Source organism: Cricetulus griseus, chromosome 8 (assembly GCF_003668045.3).
Source record: "Cricetulus griseus strain 17A/GY chromosome 8, alternate assembly CriGri-PICRH-1.0, whole genome shotgun sequence".
Classification (NCBI taxonomy): domain Eukaryota; kingdom Metazoa; phylum Chordata; class Mammalia; order Rodentia; family Cricetidae; genus Cricetulus; species Cricetulus griseus.
The window spans coordinates 96174396-96198303 of NC_048601.1; the positions used below are offsets into that span (position 1 = coordinate 96174396).

The 23908-nt window shown below is 44.1% G+C and overlaps 1 protein-coding gene across 1 annotated transcript in view; it reads left to right on the plus strand.

Moving 5' to 3' along the window:
• The window catches only part of Actr3b (actin related protein 3B), a 53408-nt gene that overhangs the window by 10524 nt on the left and 18976 nt on the right, over positions 1-23908 (plus strand). Inside the window, exons 2-8 of the mRNA XM_035448984.1 lie at positions 335-459; positions 2039-2149; positions 10933-11028; positions 13063-13170; positions 17287-17430; positions 19271-19444; positions 20559-20651. Coding sequence (XP_035304875.1) covers positions 2078-2149; positions 10933-11028; positions 13063-13170; positions 17287-17430; positions 19271-19444; positions 20559-20651 — 687 coding nt within the window. The 5' untranslated portion in view covers positions 335-459; positions 2039-2077. The remainder of the gene's footprint in view (positions 1-334; positions 460-2038; positions 2150-10932; positions 11029-13062; positions 13171-17286; positions 17431-19270; positions 19445-20558; positions 20652-23908) is intronic.

Below are 23908 nucleotides of genomic sequence, written 5' to 3' on the forward strand. Positions count from 1 at the left end.
GTTGTGGGTATGGCCCACATCATAGCTGCTTTCTTAGGGGGTTTCTCCAGATGAGGCTGATGAATGACATTGCTTCAGTGCTGACATTAAAAACAACTCCCTTGCATTGCGCTGAGATGATACTGGAAAAGAATTGTTTGTTTCTCTGTTATTTTATGTGTTCGTCATGTCTCCTGTGAGCACTCCAACCCCAGATTAAACCTTAGCAGTCACTGTCTACTGTGCAAACATATAGATTATGTTAACTGTTCCTGATAATTCAGATAACACCTGGATAGTGATGGCATCTTTGTGAAATAAATAAAAAAAAAAACATTTTTTTTTCCCCTTTCAGGTATCGCCATCAGAGAATCTGCAAAGGTAGTTGATCAAGCCCAAAGGAGGGTGTTGAGAGGAGTTGATGACCTTGACTTTTTCATAGGGGATGAAGCCATTGATAAACCTACCTATGCTACCAAGGTAAAGTTGTGCCAGCAGTCTGCTTGTGTAAGTGCAGAGCGTGGAATGCCTGAGAGAAACTGTACCTGTGAGTTGCAGAATGTGACTTCATTCTCATGCATGGGTGATGGGCTTAGTTGAACAGAGGGAGTTGTTTCTGAAGAGGTGGCTTTCTAAGTGGAGAACCATGTGAATTAACAAAGGCCCGAGCCACACAGTTGTCAGCTCTGCAAGCAAGATCTGCCCTTCTGGGGAGTTGCAGGTTGACTAACGCACCCGTCAGATTTGGAAACTTGCAGCCTGAGCAATTAAGAAGCACAAATATTAAAGCAGGTATACCTTTAAAAATAATTTAGATTATTTCTCTAAGCTTTGCATATGAAGTGATGGATTGCATTATGACATTTTCACACATACATGTCATTTTACTTTGGTCTTATCCGCCCCCCCTTCCTCTGGTGACCTCATGCCCTCTCTCGTCTACCTGTTCACCCTCCCTCCCTCCCTCCCTCCTCCTCCCTCCTCCTCCCTCCCTCCCTCCCTCTGGATTTCCTCCCTTTTGCTCTAATGGCCCAGACATTCCATTATTCTCTTTTTTCCCCTCTTCCCTTAAGATCACTCTTTTGCTTCCATGTATTGCACCCCCCACACACAGACATACACGCTCACAAAAAGACAGAGTGAGGAGAGAGAGACCGTGATTGATTTAAGTCTAGGTTCTATAGATGAGAGAAAACATGCAATATTTGTCCTTCTGAGTGTGGCTTATTTCATTTACCTTAATAATCTCCATTGGCATTCATTTTCCTGCAGTTGTCATGATTTGATTTTTTATGGCTAAATAAAATTCTACTGCATATATGTGCTTACATTTTAAAAGAATCCATTTATGCTGGGCAGTAGTGGCACACACCTTTAATACCAGCACAAGGTCAGCCTGGTCTGCAGAGTGAGTTCCAGGACAGCCAGGACTGTTTCACAGAGAAACCCTGTCTCCGGGGGAAAAAAAAAAAAGGAAGGAAAAAGAAAAGAAAAAAAAAAACAGTTGTCTGTCTGTTGATAGACATCTGTCTAGCCTGGTTCAGTTTCTTAGCTACTGTGGATACAACAGTGCCGATGGCCCTGCATATGTCTTTGTGATTTATTGTCTTGGAGTCCTTCAGGTGTTTGCCCATGCGTGGTCTCCCTGGGCTGTGCGGCAGTTCTGCTTTTAGTTCTTTTTAGGAGCAGCTACACTGACTTCTACAGTAGTGGCCTCAGTCCCCCCAGCACTGTGGAGTAGTTCCCACTCCTCCACCTGGTCACCAGCAAAGCAGGTGTTTCTTCTGTAAAAACAAAAGGACCAGAGGAGCTGCATGGTAAATGCGCTCTGCCCGCTGCCATCAGGTAGTTCTGTGTACTCAGAGGTGATGCAGTAAAATTCAGAATATAACTTGATCTCTTGTTAAAGTATGTTGTTCATATGTGAATCACCGTGCCCTTCCCACCAGGAGGCCTTTATTCTGTCAGGCCACATAGCCTCCTCTGCACTTGAGCTGGGAAGCTGTTGCTCGTATCCAGGTCTTACTGTCTGCACACATCTTGCTTCCTTTTGCTCCAGTGGCCTATAAGACATGGCATCATTGAAGACTGGGATCTTATGGAAAGGTTCATGGAGCAAGTGGTCTTTAAGTATCTTCGTGCTGAACCTGAGGACCATTATTTTTTAATGGTGAGTAATTGGAACCAAGAGGAATATATACCCCTATGAATTCCAAATTACTTAGATTGTTAAACAATGAAGTCCTTCTAAAGACTTAGATTTTTAAACATGAAGTCCTTTTAAAGGCTTTCACATGAATCAGGCTGCTTTAGGGGAGAATACCAGAAAGCTATATATGTATATAATAAAAATATCCAGAACCTAAATGGCTTATCACCTTACAGAGCATGAAGGCCACAGTCTGCTTGCCCCAGGGTGCTTGTTCAGCAGCTTGGCGTTGGACCCATCTTTTAGTGGGCTGGCTCTTCTGCTGGCTCTCTGGTGCCCCCGGATGGCTGTCCAACCTTCTGTGCTGCCTTTTCAGAATCTTCACTGATTTCTGCTCAGGAGTAGAAGGGAAGGCTTTTCCTGCAATCTTGAAGCCATTCTTAGGAACTTTCCCAGTGGGTTTGTCCCGAGTGCCTGAGATGTCTGTGGGTTTCTTAGACTGGGAGGAGGGTAAATACTGTAACAGACTTCCAGTACAGGGTCTAGAGGAGGCATGGTTTGTGTGGGAAGCTGTTGTGTCCTCCAGTGTCCTTGAGAAGTAAGTGGATGCTGTTATTGCAGAGAAAACACAGCCAAGATATTATTTTTCCAGTATTTAGATCTTATTGTAAAAGGGAACTGAACTGAGTTCTGGGCCCTGATTATGGTACTTAAGTATTGTGTCAAACAAAACAGCATAGAGAAATGAGAAGAAATACCTTGTGGGGTCTATGGGATCTAATTGTTCTGTTCAACATGTTTACTTCCATGGAATATTCTTTTTACATTAAAAGTAGTCTCATGCATAAAATGCTTGCTTCATAAATAGCAATTTTATACAATATAAGCTGCACATTAAAACTTACATGAGTTAGCTTTGGATTTTTCTATGCAAGCACACTGTCAAATGGTTCAATATCCAGTTATAATTTTTTCTGATGTTTTACTACCCATGTTCTTTAGAATTGTCTGGTGTTGGCACATGCTTTTAATCTCAGCACTTGGGAGGCAGAGGCAGGCAGATCTCTGTGAGTTCAAGGCCAGCCTGGTGTATAGAGCTAGTTCCAGAACAGCCAGAACTGTTACACAGAGAAACTCAGTCTCAGAAAATTGAACGAAGAAACTGCAAGGCTAGTAGTTATATATTTTATATATATTAATTATTATCATAATAACATATAATATGTAATATAATATTATATTAGAAAGTAGTGGGGCTGGAGAGATGGCTCAGCAGTTAAGAGCACTGACTGCTCTTCTAGAAGACCTGGGTTCAATTCCCATCACCTATATGGCAGCTAACAACTAACTGTAACTGTAAGATCTGACACTCTCACACAGACATACATGTAGGCAAAACACCAAGGCAAATGAAATAAAAATAAATAATTAAAAAACAAAGTGGTAACTATAAGGCTAATATTTATGGAGTTTATATATTTAATGTGTATTAATATTACATTATAATAAAAAATATAATATTAATCATATATGATTATTATTAGTTATAATTATTATCTTAATTATATTAACCAAGGCAGATCTTTAAAGATGCTCTGACCTCTCCCTCAGGTGTCAGCTTTTGGGGCAGAATGTCAAGTGTGGCTACTGTGTTTTACAGGCCTCTGTAGTTCCTCTCCCTAACACACACAGTGGTTGTATTAAATAAAGGGAACCAGGTAACTGACACGCATGAGTTACTTTGTATATGTGGCTAAAGCACATCTCAGATTCCACCTGCCAGGGTTGGCACTTTCTTGTTCTAGCTGATTGCTAACTACCTGTTGGATAGGGTTTTAGGGCCAGGCACTCTTTCTTCTGCCTGCTCCAGCTTACTGAGGCAGGACCTCTCCTCTGCTTCTACTAAAGGGCATCTAATCTAAGGCCTGAGGAGTAAGTGCAGATACATGCCACAGAACATTTTTACTGGAAAAGCAAGAAAAGAAAACGGAAAGACACACTGATTTTCTTTCTGTCTTCTCCTCTTCCTTCTTCTTTTCCTCCTCTTCCTCCTCCTCCTCCTCCTCCTCCTCCTCCTCCTCCTCCTCCTCGTGTCTCTCTCTCTCTCTCTCTCTTCTCTCTCTCTCTCTCTCTCTCTCTCTCTCTCTCTCTCTCTCTCTCTGTATGTGTGTGTGTGAGACATGTTCTCTTACTGTTCCAAAACTTACCAAGTAGTCCAGGCTTGGCTGTCAAGCTCAAGCTCTGGGGATCTCCCTGTCAACATGTTGCCAGTTCTGGAATTACAGGCAAGTGCCACCACAGCCAACTTTTTCTTTTATTTCCTTTTCTTTCTTAAGTTATGCTTTTGGTTAGCAAACAAAGAAATGGATTTCACTATTACAGTTTCATACATCTATGTCATGCTCTGTAATTCCCTGGATTGTTAATTGTCTTGGTTATGATTTGTCTTGTCTATTACTGTAATAAAACACCATGCAGAAAGCAATTTGGGGAGGAAAGGGTTTATTTGGCTTACTTATGTATCACTTTTTGTAATTGGAGGAAGTCTCTGTAGGCAGACTTTTCTTTCCCACCAGCCAGTTCCCAAATAACAGATACAGAAACAAAATGGTTTATAAGTGCTTGACTGATAGCTCAGGCTTATTACTAACTAGCTGTTACAACCTAAATTAACTCATTTCTATTCATCTATGTGCTGCCCTGAGGCTCTTGGCATTTACCTCTTCAGCATGTCTTGCTTCCTCTGTGACTGAATGGCAACTATGGAGACTCCACCCTTCCTCCCAGCATCCTCCTAGTCTGGCTGTCCCACCCAGTCTCTTCCTATCTAGATATAGACCAGTCAGCTCTTTATTAACCAATGAAAATCCATATTTGTAGTGCACAAAGATTGTTCCACAGTAGAAGTCAGGATGGGAACTCAAACAGGGTAGGAACCTGGAGGCAGGAGCTGATGCAGAGGCCATGGAGGGTTGTTGCTTACTGGCTTGCTCCTCATGGCTTGCTCAGCCTGTTTTCTTATAGAACTCAGGACCACAATGGTCTGGGCCTTCCCCAGTCAGTTACTAATTAAGAAAATACACTATAGCTGAATCTTATGGAGACAAATTTTCAATTGAGTTTCTCTCCTTTCAAATAACCCTCGCTTGTGTCAAGTTGACATAATGCTAGCTAGTATGTTAATGGTGGCTCAGACATGCTTTCCCCAACTCAGTGGCCACTAGCCAGCACAGAAATGGGCAATGTTCTGGTTTACCTGCTTTTGAGCTTCCAGCATGTTGTCTTCTCCTCTACTGTTTTCTTTTCATTGAGTGTTTATATTTTAAAAATTGTTTCTTGGGCAGTCAAAGTGGCTCAGTAGATAAAAATGCATTCTGTGCAAGCTTGATGGCCTGAGTTTGATCACCAGAACCCACAATGAAAGGAGAAAGCTGATGCCCAAAGTTATCCCCTGGCCTCCAGTGGTGTGTGTGTGACACCCAGGTACCTGTGCTCATGTGCACACATATACCAATAATGATAAATCATTCCTTTACTGCAGTTATGGAGGGGGTTAAAGTGGAACTAATCCAGGACTGAGCATTAAACTTTTTATCTTGTGGAGAGATAAAGGTTTTTTTCATAATACTCATTAATTACTAATTTTGAATAAGTACCAGGTGATAATTTCACTATTTCTATGGATTATAATGCTCATGTAGTTTGCTTTTATGTGTTATTCTAATCATATGCTTCAATATTAAGACAATAAGAAAACTTTGATCTTGTGCAGTGATTTGGGAATGTTTTATTTAAGTGTGTCTTCCAAAGGAATACTTCCTGTGCCTTTAGTGATGGACACAGAAGTAGTGGAAGACCAAGGAGGAAATGAGTTATGAGCACATAGTCTTAAGAATACTGACTTTGAACTGGGTGGCTGTGGCGAATGCCTTTAATCCCAGTACTTGGGAGGCAGGGGCAGGTGGATCTCTGACTTTGAAGCCAGCCTGGTCTACAAAGTGAGTTCCAGGACAGCCAGGGCTACACAGAGAAACTCTGTCTTGAAAAGCAAAGGAAAGCAAAGCAAAGGAATACTTTGATTCCAAAACCAGGGAACAGGACAAATATTTCCTGATGTAGAAGTAGAGAGTTTAATTCTTCAAAGATGGTGAACTGTGGTATCCAGTGATAGGAGTCCAAAAATAGTAGTTTAAACAAGTTAGGGGTTTAATTCCCTTGATAAAATCAGCTTGTGGCTGGCGTTGGTGCCAGGCTTGGCAGCTGTCTGGTGTCACCAGGGATTTATCTTCCCTAGTGTATTTGATGTTTGGCTTCCCTGCTAAGGATGTTGACTATCCCAGTGTTGGTCACTGTAGCTTCTACCATTCCCTTACTCTAAAGAAAGAGAGAGGAGTAAGGGCAACTTGAGGAAGAGAATTTATTTTTGGTTTATGGCTCCAGAGAGAGGAGTCTGTCACATGACTGAGAGACACGGCAGCAAGCACCAGGCATGGTGACAGGTGCCGGAAGCTGGGAGGTCACATCTTAAATCTACAGACATGCAGCAGCGAGAGAGAGTGGATGGGAAGAGGGGAGTGAGGCTGTAATATCCCCAGCCTGCTCCCAGTGACTGACTTCTTCAGCAAGGTTGCACCTCCCAAACCCTCCAGAAGCATCACTGCAGGGTCTGAGTGTTCAAATTCAGGAGCCTAGGGAAGACATTTCTCATCCAAAGCACCAGCTGCCATGGTCACCATTGTAGAAGTTGTATGGTTATAGAGCCGGCAGCTGGCTCCTGTCTGCTTCAGACACTGACTTCTGCTTCTGGTTTCTAAGAAGCAGTATAATCTTCATGGACAAAGGGTTACAGGCCTTTTGTTTGTTGCCATTTTCTCTCTGTGTAGCCCTGGCTGGCCTGGAACTCGCTATGTAGACCAGGCTAGCCTCAAACTCATAGATCTGTCTGCCTCTGCCTCCTGAGAACTGGGATAAAAGGTGTGCGCCACCATGCCCAGCTCTGTATTATTTTATGTATAGAGCATTCTCTTTTTCTTAACGTTTTTAATTAAAATGTTACTTCCCCCTCCTTTCCTCTCCTCCCTCCAATCCCTCCTGTGTTCTGTTGAGGGATATTTGATCATACTGTGGACCTTGAGTTTGCATTTGTATTAATTAAATAAATAAAATTAACCTTGGGTCAGGAGGCTGAGTTAGCAGCTAGTTGACAGAAAGTCATCATAGAGCCTCAGAGGGCGTCCGGGAGAGAGAGTCACAGGAAGAAGTAGTGGCTTTGAAGTGGCACAGTTTTTTCTGGTCTTCCATAGATACCAGCAAGGAGAAAGGCTTAGGTAGTTGCTACTCAGTCTCTCTGAGCACACAGGTTTTCACCCCAGCCTTTAATCTTGGGTTTTATTCATAATTAGAACACTAGAGATTTAGTTAGAGTTACCATCAGTGGCAATGCCAGGGCCCAGTGCCTGTGGGAGTGGAATTCTTGCCAGGCCGAGGCCTGAGCAGCCAGGCCGCTGCCAGAGAAGCAGGCTGGTAACTATGGAGTTGCCGTTGCTGGCTGAGGCAGCAATAGATTAGGTTGCTGTGCTGAAGTTAAACTGTGCTCTCTTGCTCCAGCCCCTCCAATGCACCCCTCACTCTTGCTCTCAAATTCATTTCTTCTTCTATTGTTATTATTATTGCATATACAAACACATAAATAGAACTTGCTGAGTCCATTTGGTGTTGCTTGTATGTACCCGATTTCAGGCTGACCACTTGGTATTGAATAGCCAGTTGGGGGCTCATCCCTGGGAAAACCCAATTCTTTCTCTCTTAGCCGTGGTTAGTTGCTTGTCTAGGGGTAGAGACTCATGAGATTCCCTGTGCATCAGCATGCGTATTGGTGGTGGTGTTTGGGTCTTGTTTAGGCAGCCACATTGTTTCAATATCATGGGTGAAGCCTCCCTGTTGTTTCTAGGAGACACAATCTCAAAGCAGACTTTCTGGTCTCTTGGCTCTTACAATCTTTCTATTCCCTCTTCTTTTATGTTCCCAGAGCCTTAGGAGCAAGGGTTTGTGTTGTGGGTGCATTTGTCATGGCTGGGTACCTCATGATCTGTTAATCTTTGTATTTTGACCAGCTGTGGTTTTCTATGATGGTTTCCATCTCCTGCAAAGACAAGCTTCTGATGAGGGGTGAGAGTGGCGCTCACTATGGGTAAAGGATAGGTATTTGGAAAGCAGTTGAGAGTTAGGCTGCTCTAGTAGAGTGGTGGTACTGGGTTTTCCTCTAAGATCCATGACCTCAGTAGCCCCAGGTAGTTGGCTCGGTTTCCAGTACCAGGCTGTTGAGAAGGCCTTAGGTCCAATTAGGGATAGTGGTTACCAAGAAGTCTGAGCGCTACTCTTTAGGACTGTCTTGCAGGGCTGGCCATTGTTGTGATTCATAGGCATCGTAACTGGGTAGGGCGATTAATCGCTAACCTCCTTTGTCAGCTTACTTAGTACCTTCTGATACTATGAAAGCTAGTAGTCTTTATCGAGGAGGCTTTGTCTGAGCATTCTTTATTTAGAGATAATTAGTGTTTAATTTTGGGGTCTAGAGCAGTAACAGTGTTGTGATTGTGTGTGGTGTAACACCTCACTTCACCCTGAGCAGTATATAAAAGGCCTTCTCCACATTAATATTGATTTTCTGAGTTTATACACAGTTAAAGATATTTTGGTTTTGCAAAATGCTGGATTGACATTGTGGTCAGATACCAAATTATTGGGTTGTCCTTCCTGCCATGGAGACTTTTAAGGATGGTCCTGTGTGCCATAGAGTTAAAGTAGCCATTCGAAGCCAGAGGCTTTATTCCCTGTGTGAAGTGTTAGTCAGATGCTCTGCTATTTTGACAGAATGCCACAGACAAAGTGGCTCAAACAATAAAGGCTTAGTTTTCATAGTTCTGGAGGCTGTAAGTTCAAGATTAGGGAAGTACAGCCAGGGATGGTTCCTGGCCAGGGCCCTCTTGTTGCTATGTTATTACTTGGCCTCTTGTTTGTGCTAACAATGTGTGTAAGGGAGAAGAGAAGCATAGGCAGACCCCCCCATGAAATGGAGTCTTATTATTAATTATACAAACTCAGCTGATAGCTTAGGCTTGTTTCTAACTAGTTCTTATAATTTAAATGAACCCATATCTTTTAATTCACATCCTATGTGGCTTTTTACCTCTATTGCATCTCATATGTCCAACTCATTCTTCGTCTGGCTGGTGACCCCTGGCATCTCCACCCTTCTTCTTCTCCTCAGCATTCTCTCTGCCCTGAAAAATCCTATTGGCTGTTTAGCTTTATTAAACCAGTTACCGTGACATATATTGACACAGTGTAAAGGAGTGTTCCACAACAGGGAGGGGAGGCAGACAGCCAGAGGGACGGGGTAGCTAATATGTATGAATTTGGGGGAAAATCACAATTCAATACATGATAAAAGGTAATGTGGACTTTTTGCCAAAAGGTCCAGAACATTTTCACTTAGTTTTGTAGTTTATGTAAATATAAGATGTAGATCTTTATTGTTTTGGAAAAATACAGCACCTTGTTTTAATTTGTCTGTTGTCTGACAATTTTTATCCTATTTGATAATATTTACTGTTTCAAAAAGGGTTTGACTTGCTGAGAATCTTTCAAGATTTCCATCTGCTTTGTTTTTACATCATTCCAGGCATACACTTAGTACCCCTTACTCAAATGCATACAACCGGAAGCTTTCAGGTTCTGGCGTTTGCAGTACTTGAATATATGTAATGAGATATCAGGTATTACAATATTACGAATGAGGTCTACATACTCAATGTATCTATGTTTCATAGCGATATGCACACATAGCCAGAGGGCAGTTTTATGCAGTGTTTTAAGTGTCCCTGAGTGTTGGATGACCACCTGTCATATAAGATCACAGCGATGTCAGGTTGGTGCTCAGAGTTTCAAGTTTGGGGCATCTTAGTATGCTCCCCTGTATATGGTTTTTTGTTTTTCTCTCCATTTTTGTTTTGGTTACTTTTATCAATCTCCTTATTTTAGCTTTTGTTTTGTTTTGTTTTTTGAGACAGGGTTTCTCTGTGTAGCTTTGGAGGCTGTTCTGACACTTGCTCTGGAGACCAGGCTGGCCTAGAACTCACAGAGATCTGCCTGCCTCTGCCTCCTGAGTGCTGGGATTAAAGGTGTGTGCCACCAACGTCTGGCTATTTTAGCATTTTAATGTAATGTTGATTGTTATCATTTGTGCTCATTGCATGTGTGAGTGTGGGCTTGGTAGGCTCAGGAGTTCAGTGCCCAGGGGATATGGCGGCCATCCTGGAGTGTGGTGGACTGAGCCTGTCACTGCCACTGTGAGTGCCAGGAAGCTTCAAGCAGCAGCTTGCCCTTTACCTACTCTTTGGAGAACTCATCTGTCTCTGGTGTAGGTATTGGTAATAGCACCGTGAGTTTTCACTCTTGGGTGTATTCCACTGCCTTTGGCATCCCGTGTCACGATTCTTAGTTTCAGGGATGTTAAGTGTGTTGTGGGTAATGAATGTCCTCCTCCTTGTCTATGACTTGTTGAACTTTGAACTTTTGGTGAGTCCTGAGAGCAGAGACCCCACAGAGTCTTCACTCTATCTTGTCAGAGCTTTAAAGACCCACAGGAAGATACCTCTAACTGGTCACCTTTGGTGAACCTGTCTTTGCAACTAGGGAGTTGTATAATACCCTGGCCAGCATGCCTTCAGGTTAGCCTTTTTATAGTTCTGATGCAGTTACATTAAATTTGAGTGAACACTAAATCTAATGTTTCCTTACAGACAGAACCTCCACTGAACACACCCGAGAACAGAGAGTACCTTGCAGAAATTATGTTTGAATCATTTAATGTACCAGGACTCTACATTGCAGTACAGGTAAAAACAGTATTATCTTTGTGGTTCTGACAGTCCAAGAAACAGTAATCCAGGGCCCTTGTGCTCAGCCTGGACCAGACATTCCTCTTTTATCTCTGTTAGTGTGTAACCCATCATCAAACTATTCAGGTTTGAATCAAAGCACCACAAGGAATCTTGTCTATAATTTATTTTTATATAACTACCATGGATAAAAAATTCATTTGGCTCTATGATTTTCCTATGCAGAGTCTCATGTGTTTTTATTTGGGTGTCAAGTTAGAGATGTAGCTGTGTTTCATTTTTTAGCATCTTACTTTGGGCTACTGTAAGTGTAAGAAACAACAAACAAACAAACAAACAAACAAAAAACAACCAAAATGAAATGAACTGACAGCATAACATCCACTGGAAAACAAAATAAGCTGGGAAGGCTGACTCAAGCCATGATCCTACCACTTGGGAGGGCGAGGCAGGAGGATCTAGGTCAGCCTCGGCCATATTATGTGTTCCGAGGCAAGTCTGGGTTACAAAGTGAGAACCTGGTTCAAGGACAAAGCAAACAAAAGCTAAATTGAAGTAAATGCCTTGGGAGAGCCCTGTGATTAGGCTCCATTAATTCCATGAAGTCTTGCTCCAGGAGGCCCAGAGCTCCCAGCAGCTTCCTGAACTCATCTCAAAGCTTCTTTTACTTGGCTTACAGTTATATTGTTGATTTGGTAGTTATATATAAGGGAGTTGGTTAGAGTTTTGAGGTGTAGCTGAGATGGGTCTTTCTCCAAAATTTCCTGCATAATATTACTTTCTTCTAAGAAAGAAGAGTTCCATGGAGAAATGCATTTTGCAGGTGCTGTTGTCTCTCCGTGATGAATCATAGTGCCTGTTAACACAGTAAAGGCTCCACCCATTCCCACAGAAGAAATCTATTAATTTTATTCTCTCCCAAGACATATATAGTGTATAGAACAGAGAGGTACTAAGAAATGCTGAATTTATTATTATTATTATTATTATTATTATTATTATTATTATTTATACAAGACCTTACTCTATAACATACTCTGGCCTCAAACTCAGGGTGACCCTCCTTGTCCCAGCCTCTTGAGTGCTGTGATGAAAAGCGTGTGCCAGCATGCCCCACAAGGTCTAATGGTTCTTAAGATGGTCCATGTGTCAACTTCACCTAGAATATGCTTTTTTAAAAGTTAAAATTCTTGTGTTCCATCTTGGCCTGGCTTCAGGCTGGGCAGTTCCATGCTGTAGGGTGCCTTGTGCAAGGTAGAGTAGGGAACAGCATCCGGTCCCAGCCTCCTCTCCGATGACAATTGTGACAGTGAGCAGTGGCAGAAGTGGCCAAATGTTCTGTGAAGAGCAGAGTTGCCTCTGGCTGAGAACCACTGTCTTGCACCTACCAGATCAAAGTTTCTGGATGGGAGGTCCCATCATGTATCAGAGAAGAACTGGGAATGTAACTCTGTTGGTAGGTTAAATTTTGTGCTTGCCTAGCACAAAACCCTGGTTTTGATCCCAAGCATGGCAGAAGCTGTGTATGGTGGTACACATCTGAATTACTAGTCCTCTGGAGTTGAAGGCAGGAAGATCACAAGTTCAAGGCCATCTTTGGCTCCATGACAAGCCTGAAGCCGGCCTGGGTTACATGAGACCCCACCTCAAACCACAAACAAACAAACAAACAAACAAACAAACAAACCCTCCATAAGTGATTACCTTGCAGTGTTTGTAGCTGCACTTGTGACATCAGTAGACTAGAAGTTAAATCTTGTGACTTAGTAGTGGAATTCCATTTCACTGGTTTTTGTTTGTAAAACTTTACAAGTTTTTGTTGAAAACTTGACTCCTTCATTTGAAATGAAAACTGGCATGGCAGTTGGCTGAGTGAGAATTGTAATTTGGGTGACATGGGTAGGGAAGGGAAGTTTCTCAGACTTACTAAGTAAGGAAAAGTTCACTGCAGAACCCGAGACCCGTCGAGTGATGGCTGCTCATCTTCTGGGTGCTGTCTCTCTTCAGAAGATGCTCAATGTTTCTCTCCAGGCGGTGCTGGCTCTAGCGGCCTCATGGACATCCCGGCAAGTTGGTGAACGCACACTGACGGGGATAGTCATAGACAGTGGAGATGGTGTCACCCATGTTATCCCAGTGGTAAGCACAGGGTTCCTATCTTACTCCCTGAGGTAAGAGAAGAATTGAAACAGGCAACACAAAATGCAACTCCCTCTAACTAAAATACCATCTTTCATGTGATGTATTTAGAAATGGTAGTGGAAGCCTCCCTCCCTCCCTCCCTCCCTCCCTCCCTCCCTTCCTCCCTCCCTCCCTCCCTCCCTCTCTCCCTGTCTTTTTTGTTCTGAGACAGAGTCTCCCTGGCTGTCCCTGTGTAGATCTGAGATTCATTTGCCTTTACTCTCAAGTGCTGGGATTTAAAAAGTGTGTGCCACCATGCCCAGCCTTGGCACTGGGAATTTAGAAAGCCTGGAAAGGTGACAAAGAGTTTGAAAGATGGCCATGTTTGGCCTGGGGCTTTGGGGAACTTGCTCTTGCCTCTAAATGTATTTAAGAGCTAAGAAGGAGAGAGCTCACGTTTTGTCTTGCAGAAGTCCTTACAATACCTTTGGGTTTTAAACATTAAGGAAGTGACTCCTAACTTCAATTTCAGGAGGCTTTTGTGTCTTTCTTTTGGTCCAAGGAATTATTTAAAAATTATTTTTCTGAAAGTCAACTAGTGTCGTTGGAAAGTCGGTCATTCCTGATTACCCCCTCAGGTTTCCTTGGGAACCATAGTTACAATGTTACCATATATAAATAATAAATTAAAAATATATATGATGTTATGAATATACACATATAAATATATGGAGTCTTTTTAGATTTGAAGTTTTTTGCTTTTGAAGAATTGTGTGTGTGTCTCTGTGTGTGTGTGTGTGTGTGTGTGTGTGTGTGTGTGTTTGCATGGGAGCGTGTGCCATGATCATATGTAGTAGTCATAGGGCAGCTTGTGTGAGTCTGTCATTCCTTCTGCCATGTGGGCTCCAGGGGACAACTCAGGTCAAGCACCTTTCTCTGTTAAGCTATTTTACCAGTCCTTAAGTTAAGTTTTGAAAATTTTTAAAGGTTCATTTAATTATATTATGTCTCTGTATGGGTTTGTGCATATGAATGCAGGTACCCCCAGAGGCCAGAGGAACTGGAACCCCTGGAACTGGATATGAGTGGTTGTAAGCTGTTGGATGTCAATGCTGGGAACAGAAGTTCAGTCCACTGCAGGAGCAATACATGATCTTAACCTCTGAGCCGTCTCTCCAGCCCCTAAATCTGTTTTAAACATACAGGATAGGTGTAAGAAAGTCCAAAGCTGAGTGGGGTGGCTCATGCCTGTAATTCCAGCATTTGGGAGGTGAACACAGGAGGTTTAGAAGCTAAAGCTCATTCTTGGCTGATACTGAGTTTAAGGCCAGCCTGGGATACATGAGACCCTGACTCAACTAACTCCACAAAATCTGACACCTTCTGCCTCCATAGACACCTGCATGTACATATGCGCCTGTGCACGCGTGTGCGTGCCACACACACACACATACATACACACATACACACACACCACACACACCACACACACATACACACACTCTCACACACATATACACACACACACTCATACACACATATATACACACATACACACACACACTCAAACACACAGATATACACTCACACACAGATACACACACACACACTCACACACATACATACACACATATACACATACACGCCATACACACTCACACACATACACACACTCACACACACATACATACACACATACACACACACCACACACACATACACACACACTAACACATACTCACACACAGACACACACACACACACACTCACACACAGACACACACTCACACTCACACACAGACACACACAGAGACACACAGACACACACACACACATACACTCACACACAGACACACTCACACAATACGCACACATACACACTCACTCTTTCTCACACTCACACACACACTCACTCACTCCCTCTCTCTCTCTCACACACACACACACCCCAAACAAACTAAAACAAGCGAATGGAAACCCAACTAAGCCAAAGCCAGGCAAAATAAGTGTAGTTCCTTTCATTGAGAAATGATCGTCAGGATTTCATTTCGGTAACTGAAGGAATGATGCCCTGCTGTTTTTGTGTCTGCTGAAAGGCTGAGTTGTGAGAGGCCTATTGGTCAGAAAGGACAATCCAAGTCTCTCTCACCCTTGTACCCCTGCCCATGTGTCCTCTCCATGGGAGGAGTGGACCCCTCTCCCTTCCAAGTGTGTGCCAGACTGGAGTTCATTCAGAGCAGTCTGAATGGGAATTGCTGGGAGAGATGATGCCATTCTGGCTTCAGACTTTCTCTCTGATGTGGTACCTTGAGGAGCAGCAGGCCTCAGCTCCAGGTGTGCTTGCATCGTTTCCACCATCTGCACACTGTGGATGAGGGTGAGGCAGAGGCCTGTTCTTTAATCACTTGTTTAATCATTTGTCCAGGGTCACTCAGCTACCAGTGTGGTAGGAAAATAAAATATTACACGTAGAACCCAGGTCCAGGGAGCGGCATTTTGAAACTTTTCACCATGTATTAAGTTAGTTTCTTCCCCCATTTACAAAAATTAATAATAAATTATAAGAAAACAAAATTACCTATAAGCCCATTCAGACAGCCACATTATAAACTGCACAGCCTTTCAAGCTTTGGTCAGGACACAAACATATGTATACATGTCTACATTTTAATTTGTGATACCCTATGTCTAGTTTGTGTTCTAACCATATAAATAACACTAAAGTTATATTTTGCATATTAGTTTAATGATAACTTCTTTATGGTCAAATATTCTATGAAACATAATTACCTAAAGCTGCAGTGTGTGGCCCTAAAGCGACACAGTGCTCTCTCCCACCACTGGGTGTGTGACATGCTGCAACATTTATGTAATGCAGTGCTCATTTTATAAAATGCTGTCCATGAGAAATGTGACAGGAAGAGTTAGGTGTGTTAGTTAGGAAGGTAATATTTGAATCACTGGACATGCCCTTTATCTCCTTCTTAAAAAGTTTGCAAATACTTGTACTTTTCAGAAAGGCCTACTATTTTGTCTAGAGGTTAGGAACGTGAGCAGAAAGCCCAGGGAGAGTTGGGAAGGTAGTTCTTGCAGCTTCTCGGTGGATCAGTGGCTCCATCCGTGCCTGTGCAGAGATCGCACCCTGCAGTGTGGAGCCGAGGTTCACTTCCATGTCCTCTCTTTCCCCTGGGCCTTGTGGCACAAAAGCCATGAAGTGCTAGAGTGTGAAACCCCACCACCAGTGTCCCTCCATCTGTATCTTTGCAGACAAGCTGGATGGGTGGGGCCAGGCTTGTGGCTTCTGTGGCAAGTGTGCACCCACAAAAGGCCAATGAGCGACTTTTGGGCGTATTACTTCTATGGGCATGTGGAATCTTGGCTTTAGCCCTGCTAGTAGATAGAGTCATTGAGGACTCCCTGTGGGCCCTTCACAGACGTGACCTCAGTAGCTAAGGAAGACATCAGGGGGAATCCAGATCCCGAGCCACACGGGTCCTCAGATGGCACTGGCTGGTTAGCTTCTTTGAGTCACTTTTCACTGTGCTGGATGGAACCATTTCTTGAATATGTAGTATTTGCCATAAAACACGTATCTGGGTTTTATTTCATCTTCACTATAAATGCCCTCAGGGTATTTTCTCCACACTAGGGATGATGGTTGGAAGTCTGTGGTTCGGGGTTTAGATCCAGGTTTGGGATCACAGGCCTCTCTGTACTTTGCCTCAATGATAACTTTGAATTAGGAGGAGGTTTATAGTTGGTTTAGCAGTGTGTAGACAAAGTCTTTCCTGTTTAGTCAGAAGAAAGCATTCCTGTTGAGTTTACTGTTCTCCCCGACAGCATCATCCTTTAGAAATGAACTAACCTGTGCAGGTTCTCCCATGTTCCTAATGAAAACAATGTTTTGGTTGCTCATGGAGATTCAGGTTATTGGAGTCGTTTAGAATTTTAAATATTAAAGGAACTGCAGATGCAGTCATTTAAAAGGACCTTAGGTACTGAACCTGGTGAGCGGGAGCCATAACATGCTAGTTCACTGCTGGGGGAGGGAGTGTGCGGATGGGAACCGCCTGGGTCTAGCTGGCTCTGGCTGTGGGTACTGACATGGCTGTCCTGCTTCCTCTTCCTCTCCAGGCAGAAGGTTATGTAATTGGAAGCTGCATCAAACACATCCCAATTGCAGGTAGAGATATTACGTATTTCATTCAACAGCTGCTAAGGGAGAGGGAGGTGGGAATCCCTCCTGAGCAGTCACTGGAGACCGCAAAAGCCATTAAGGTAAAAACAGAAGGGAACCTGGCTGGTTTGGGGGTGAGAGAGAAATGGTGCTTGGACGTTCCCCTCGATGCCACCACCCCACTCCTGCCCCCTTCCTGTCCCTCTGAGAGTGTGGGCTTGATTGTTTTACCATTGAGTCAGGGTGCTGGGTATTCGAAGCTCCACACACACACACTCTTCTACGCAGAGAGCAGCTTGATAACTGGTGTTGAGCCATCAGCGTGTGCAGTAGAGCATGGTTTAATTGGAGCCTAATTAAACAAAACCTTCAATTAGCTGCACGCTGCTTCCACATCTCCCTCCATGCTTCCCATTAGAATCAGGGGACAAGTCACAGCAGCAGCGGTAGCTGTCAGGAATCCAGTGGCGTCTACCTGACCCCCCCCATGCCTTGCGCATATACGTCAGAACCAGGCCAGTCTAAGTCTCAGAACCCTTCCTAGGAACCCACCGGCATGTCTCCTGACCTCAGTCCCACACTAGAACAGTAACAGGAAAATTTAGAATTTAGTAGCAAAAGAACCAAAGTGGCTCTTTGGTCGTTATTTAGAGTACCCATCTTCGTATTGCTCTGGGTACAGCAGTTACAGACCCTTTTAAAGGAACTTTTCTTTTCAGTCATCAAAACCAAAACACATTTAAAAAAAAAAAAACAAATGCAAGGATTCTTAAGAGCCCAAGGCTGATGGTTGTACAGAGAGAAGGAGGAAGGATACTGTTTGGTTCTGGAGAAGACTCTGGAGAAGACTCTGGAGAAGACTCTGTGTTCCATGTGGTTTTGAGGCCTAGGGCAGTTAGGGGAGGGGGCAGGTTAAGCCCCTGCTGTTTTCCTCTCAGCTGAGCATTTCCTAAGGCCTGTTGAATGCAAGGAAGTACAAGACAAGATTTCCAAACCTGGCTGATACTTGTTGAAAACAGTCCCTTTGGGATGGCTCCTACAGAAAGGATGCCAGCCACTCCTGCCTCCTGGGCCTGGACTTTCCAGGATTGGGGAGACAGTCAGTGCTAAAGCAAAAGAGAAGAGCTGCTCCCTTCTCCATTGGGGTGAGGCTTGCAAAGGTGTCCCTAAACTTCCTCTGTAGGCTAAAACATTCCCAAGGTTTTTCCCTAAGCCCTTGGTTTTCTTTCTTGAGTGGCAGCAATGTATCAACCCAAGTAACAACCCAAGTGTTCCTGCTTTTATTCTGTAGTGTCTGCCATCTTTCATCACGTCGTTATTTATTTCAGTTGCCTAGTTCTTGACTCTCAGCTAGATTATTTCTGACAGGGATCTAAGCATTTCATTGTATCTCCAGTGTTGATCAAGTGACTTAGAATACCTGGCCAGCAAGGTACATTCTCAGGCACCTTGTGGGCCAGGGAATCCTTCCCTCTGCAAGCAGACATCTAGCAAGAGGCTGGCGAGCACCCCCTTTGTAACACACACACACACACACACACACACACACACACACACACACACACACACACACACACACACGAATGTGGTTGGTTACTGTACTTTAGAGTGGGCTAAGAGGGAGCCTGAAGGAGCATGCAAAGCCTGGATGGGGGCAAGGTGTTGATGTTTACAGACAGATATTATTTCAGACAATATGGCAACAAAATTAGGGAAAGCATGATAGTTATGAATAACCAAGATGCAGAGAAAGCAGACTTTACCTGTTCAAATGTAGTGGTGTCTGAGTCAAAAGACGACCAGATAGGAGCTTGATAGTCTAGCCCACAGGGTTACAGTATTGCCAGTGGTGTCTGTAATGTATGGGTTCCTGTGTATTGTCAGAGGGCAGCGACACTGGTGGTTATTAATGCTTGGTGATATCTTTTTGTGTACACACAGGAGAAGTACTGTTACATTTGCCCTGATATTGTCAAAGAATTTGCTAAGTATGATGTGGATCCCCGGAAGTGGATCAAACAGTACACGGGGATCAATGCGATCAACCAGAAAAAGTTCATTATAGATGTTGGTTATGAAAGGTTCCTGGGACCGGAAATATTCTTCCACCCTGAGGTAAGAGATGTCTCTTAGTGGACAGAGTACAGTGCATGTGGAGCGATGCTGCCCCCCAGTGTACCCCGAGAGCCGTTCTCAGGAAATGGGTGCTGGGAGCAAGCTGGCTGTTTGACATGGTGGGTCCCCTGCAGTGTGGCTGCCTGGTTTGCCTTGCCATGTTTTTGCCGCCTTAACAGTTAAGGTTGGCTTGTACTCCTTGAGATGAGGAAGAACTTTGAAGAGCAATAGAAGAAAATGGATTTGAAACTGACCTCCGGGGGCCGGTGGTAATATAAGTCACTGATCCCAAGGACTGTTGTGCACTGGGCCCTGCATGGAAGTGGGGGTAAGACAGTCTGTCCATCTGTGTGTCTGTCCATCTCAAATCAGTGCGTGCCAGCTGGTGAATGCCTAGATGCTGCCTCCTTCCTCTGAGATTGCTGGACATGACCTGGGTTTGAAGTGTATTTGAGGTTGACATTTTCATACTTTAGTATGTTTAACTATGCTGTTGAATCCATAGGTGACTGTTTCCTGGACTGTTTTGTTCTAAAGCTGCCCCCTTCACCTCAGCATGCTTTCCCCTCATAGTCTGGCTAGCTTTTCTGTGGTGTTAATACTCGCAAGTGTGACTCTCACTGCATGCAGCTGGTGCGTGTGCCCTTTGCTTTCTCTGACTGGCATGAGGTGCTGTGTTCTCCTCGGTGGAGCTGCCTGTCCTTGTGACTGGTGGATACTTTTTCTTCTCTAAACTCACGTGGAGTTCACGTCACTCCACACACATGTGCTCAGTCAGGTGGCATTCCTTTGACATCCTTTAATTTTCATGTAGTGGGTTCTCAGTTCTAGTGAATTGTATATTTATAAGTTACCTTCAAATAAATGAGTTTGCGGGGTCCTGAGCATGTCCCAGTGCTCATGGTATGGACTGCTCTTGCAGAGGATCCCAGCTCACTCCCAGCACCCACATGTGGTGGCTCATAGCCAGGGGGTATGATGCTCTCTTCTGGTCTCTGTGCACGCTACACTCATGTGCACAAAACCCTACTCAGACACACACCTATACACGTAATTAAGTATAAAAATAAAGTCCTAACGTTTAATGTTTCTTTTATATTTATATAAAATTTAGTTTGCCAACCCAGACTTTATGGAGTCCATCTCGGACGTCGTTGATGAAGTCATACAGAACTGTCCCATAGATGTGCGGCGGCCACTGTATAAGGTATGAGCTGCGTGGGTGAGATGCCTTTACTTCACTCCCACACTTAGCTACCCGCGAAGTGTGCCTTCATCCCTGCTCTTCCTGCTCCCGGGACTGTCCCAGTAGTGCAGCTGAGCGCTTTTGCGCAGAGAGGAGAGGAGCAGGATGTTTGGGAACATGTCTCCTCCAATGGAGGGATTTTCAAAGCTCTCACCCTCCTTCCTCAAGCTTCTGCCTTCTTCCCCTTCTTCTTGAGCCCAGGCTGGCCTAGGCTTAGAACTTGTGACTCTCCTGCCCCCACCTCCCTAGCACTGGGGTTTCAGGCCTGTGTCTCCACGCCTGGATTGAGCAATTTTTCTTCTTATCTGGCAAACTGGATTTGAAGTTAGACAGTCTGAGTGAACCATATGCACTGATTGAAAGAGGAAAGTGCGCCCCCTTCAGGCTGTTTGGAACTGCTCTTACTCATCCTTGGGCATTTAGGGTCAGTGCCGAGCAGGCATGACAGTGGGGCAATCAGATCAAATAAGTACTTGGAATATATTTTTTTCAAAACTCTTTAATTGTCTGGAATTGTAAAACTTGAAATGAGGGAACTCTAACAATTACTACCTGAAAGGAAATAATGCCGACGCCAGGTAGCAAGAGCAGAAGCCACTCCTTCACCTTCAGCTAACATTTGCCCGCGTGCATCAGGCCGTTGGCACTCTGCTTCATGGCCCATGTTACTCTCTGCACACTTGGACACCTGCATTTTAAACTGAGAGAGGTTCAGGGTTACAGTGCAGCAGCTACTGCTCCATTATGCAGTAGACACTACAAACCTTTTCAAAGAATGAGCTGCGTCAGCCACACTCCCAGGAGAAGTCTGTGGGAGGACAGCAGCTACTGACGTGCAGCTCACACGAATGTGCTTCACGGTTCTGAGTGCTGAATACCAGACAGTTACAGTATCTCTGGGGCGTATGGTCAGCTTCTGCCTTTTCCTCTTTGTGTCTTAAAATCTTAACTTAAGATTTTATAGTTAACATTATTTTTATGTGGAAAAATTTTCCATAGGTAACTTCTTATGGGTAAAAACAAATTATGATGCTATTTTTATTTTTTATGCCCTAAATCACCCCCTCCCACCGCCTCAAATAAGAAGTACCAGGGAAGATAAACTGAATAGACTGGGATTTAATGAAGCCGATGTATGTGCACTGTGCCGTCAAGCTTCAGTCTCAGTCGCGTGGCTGGGTGGTCTTGTTGGTGGAGGCTAGGAACATACACTGTATAATTGGAGGCGAAGCGAGTCAGCTTTGCAACTGGGAACTGTACTAATGCAGCCCCTTATCTCAGTGGATTTGACAGGCCTTGAGGCGGAGGTGGCCTTGGAGATAATGGGACCAGCCCTTAAAGCACGTGCTCTTTCCTGTACTTTATGGACAAGTGAAAAGCAGGGAGGACTCAGGGGCCTTGCATGTAGGTCTTGTTGTGTTTATTTTATTAAGGAAAATTTCAGTTTCTTAATCTCATTGATTCACACTAAAGGTAGTTTGACTAAGGCAGCACTCTGGTGGTGTGGCTGGGATGCCTTTCCGGCTTGGAATCCCGCAGTTGTTAATAACACTGCAGAGTGTGCTAACCGAGAACTCAAGAAAGCTTTATAGACTAGCAAGACAAGGAAGCACGTGGCATTCATGGTGCAGAAGGTGTGGTTGGCCCATCAGATGAGGGCCTGTGTCAGGCTTGATGTTGGAATCGGGAAGTGACAGGTTACTAGTGGGAAGGGAAGTGGGCTGGGAAGAGAGGAGGGAGCCGGTGGTGGGGATGTCGTCTGCGGGGAATGTCAACCGTGGCTCGCTGTGACCCGAATCCCCTCCTCCCCACCACTGCTCTATCTGCTTTTTTGTTTTTTTTAATTTTTTTTGACAGGGTCTCATACGATATGTTAGGCTGACCTGGAACTCACTGTATTATCCAGTTAGGCTTCAAATTCAGGAGGACCGTCCTGTCTCAGCCCTCAAGCGCTGGGATGACAGGTGTGAGCCACCAAACCCAGCTTGCATCGGCTTTCTGAACATGGTTGGTTAACTACCCTTTAGCCCTCTCCAGAGCTGTGTAGAGATTATCCCTGTTTACAGTTTTGTCCTAACTGTGAGTGCTGAGGTACAGCAAGGATGTCAAAGCCTGACACTAGTGTTGGTACCCTGATAGCAGGAGATAGGATGAGATGCTAATTAGCTGTCCATGTCTCTTTAGAGTCCCCCTCTCTCTGTCTCTCTGTCTTCCTCTCTCTGTCTCTGTCTCTCTGTCTCTGTCTCTCTCTGTCTTTCTCTCTGTGTCTCTGTCTCTGTCTCTGTCTCTCTCTGTCTTTCTCTCTCTCTGTGTCTCTGTCTCTGTCTCTGTCTCTCTCTGGACCACATGTATGGTGAGCTACTTCCTCATCCTTTGGTTTTTCAATGTGCTGGCCTTGGCCTTGCAGTTCTCCTACCCCAGCCTCCTGAGTATTGGGATTACAGAAGGGTCTCAGAGCTGTTCCTGCGTGATTGGATAATAAAGAGTAGAAGTGGGGGATTGACACCTACTGTAATTGGCAGATACTGTATAAGCCAGCCGCTGTCTATGGGCCATTTACTTACAGAGGTGAGAGTTCACTGTGACTAGGGTCAGGATTGATGGAGGAAGACTGCAATGAAGCGTGGTCTCAGAAGACTCTGAGTAAGGACTGGGATAAGTAGCTCACTGATTAACTATATTTTTTTTTTGTTATTTGCATTCCCTTATTTTTTATTTATAGGATGCTTCTGTGTAGCCTCGGTTGGCCCTGAAGTTGCAGTTCTTTGCCTTAGCCCCAGGTTGCTGGATTATATGTATAGCACTTACTAGTTTTAAAAGTCAGTTTTCATTAGTCCTGTGCTGAGAGTAACCACGTGATTGTAAGTGTACAGATTGAGTTTTTGTGCCTCCCTGCTTTTTAGGTCCTGTTGCTGTTCAGAAGCAACCCTGAGCTTCTTCCTTCTGAGCAGATTGTCCTTGAAAGTACACTATGAACGCAGGCCTTAAGTCATTTAGTGAATAGCTGGGATGCATCGAGAGCAGATATATTTAAGAACTGGAGTAAGCTGTTGCCTATGGCCACTCCCTATGGGGGCTGCTGTTTCTGTCCCCGTATCACAGACAAACTGAGAATTACCAGCCCCTTCCCCAAGGCCCATCCATGCAGTTCTGTGTTAGTGAGGGTTCTGCGTGCAGGGAGTCTGTCGTACACTGTGTCTTTGAACTTGTATGCATTT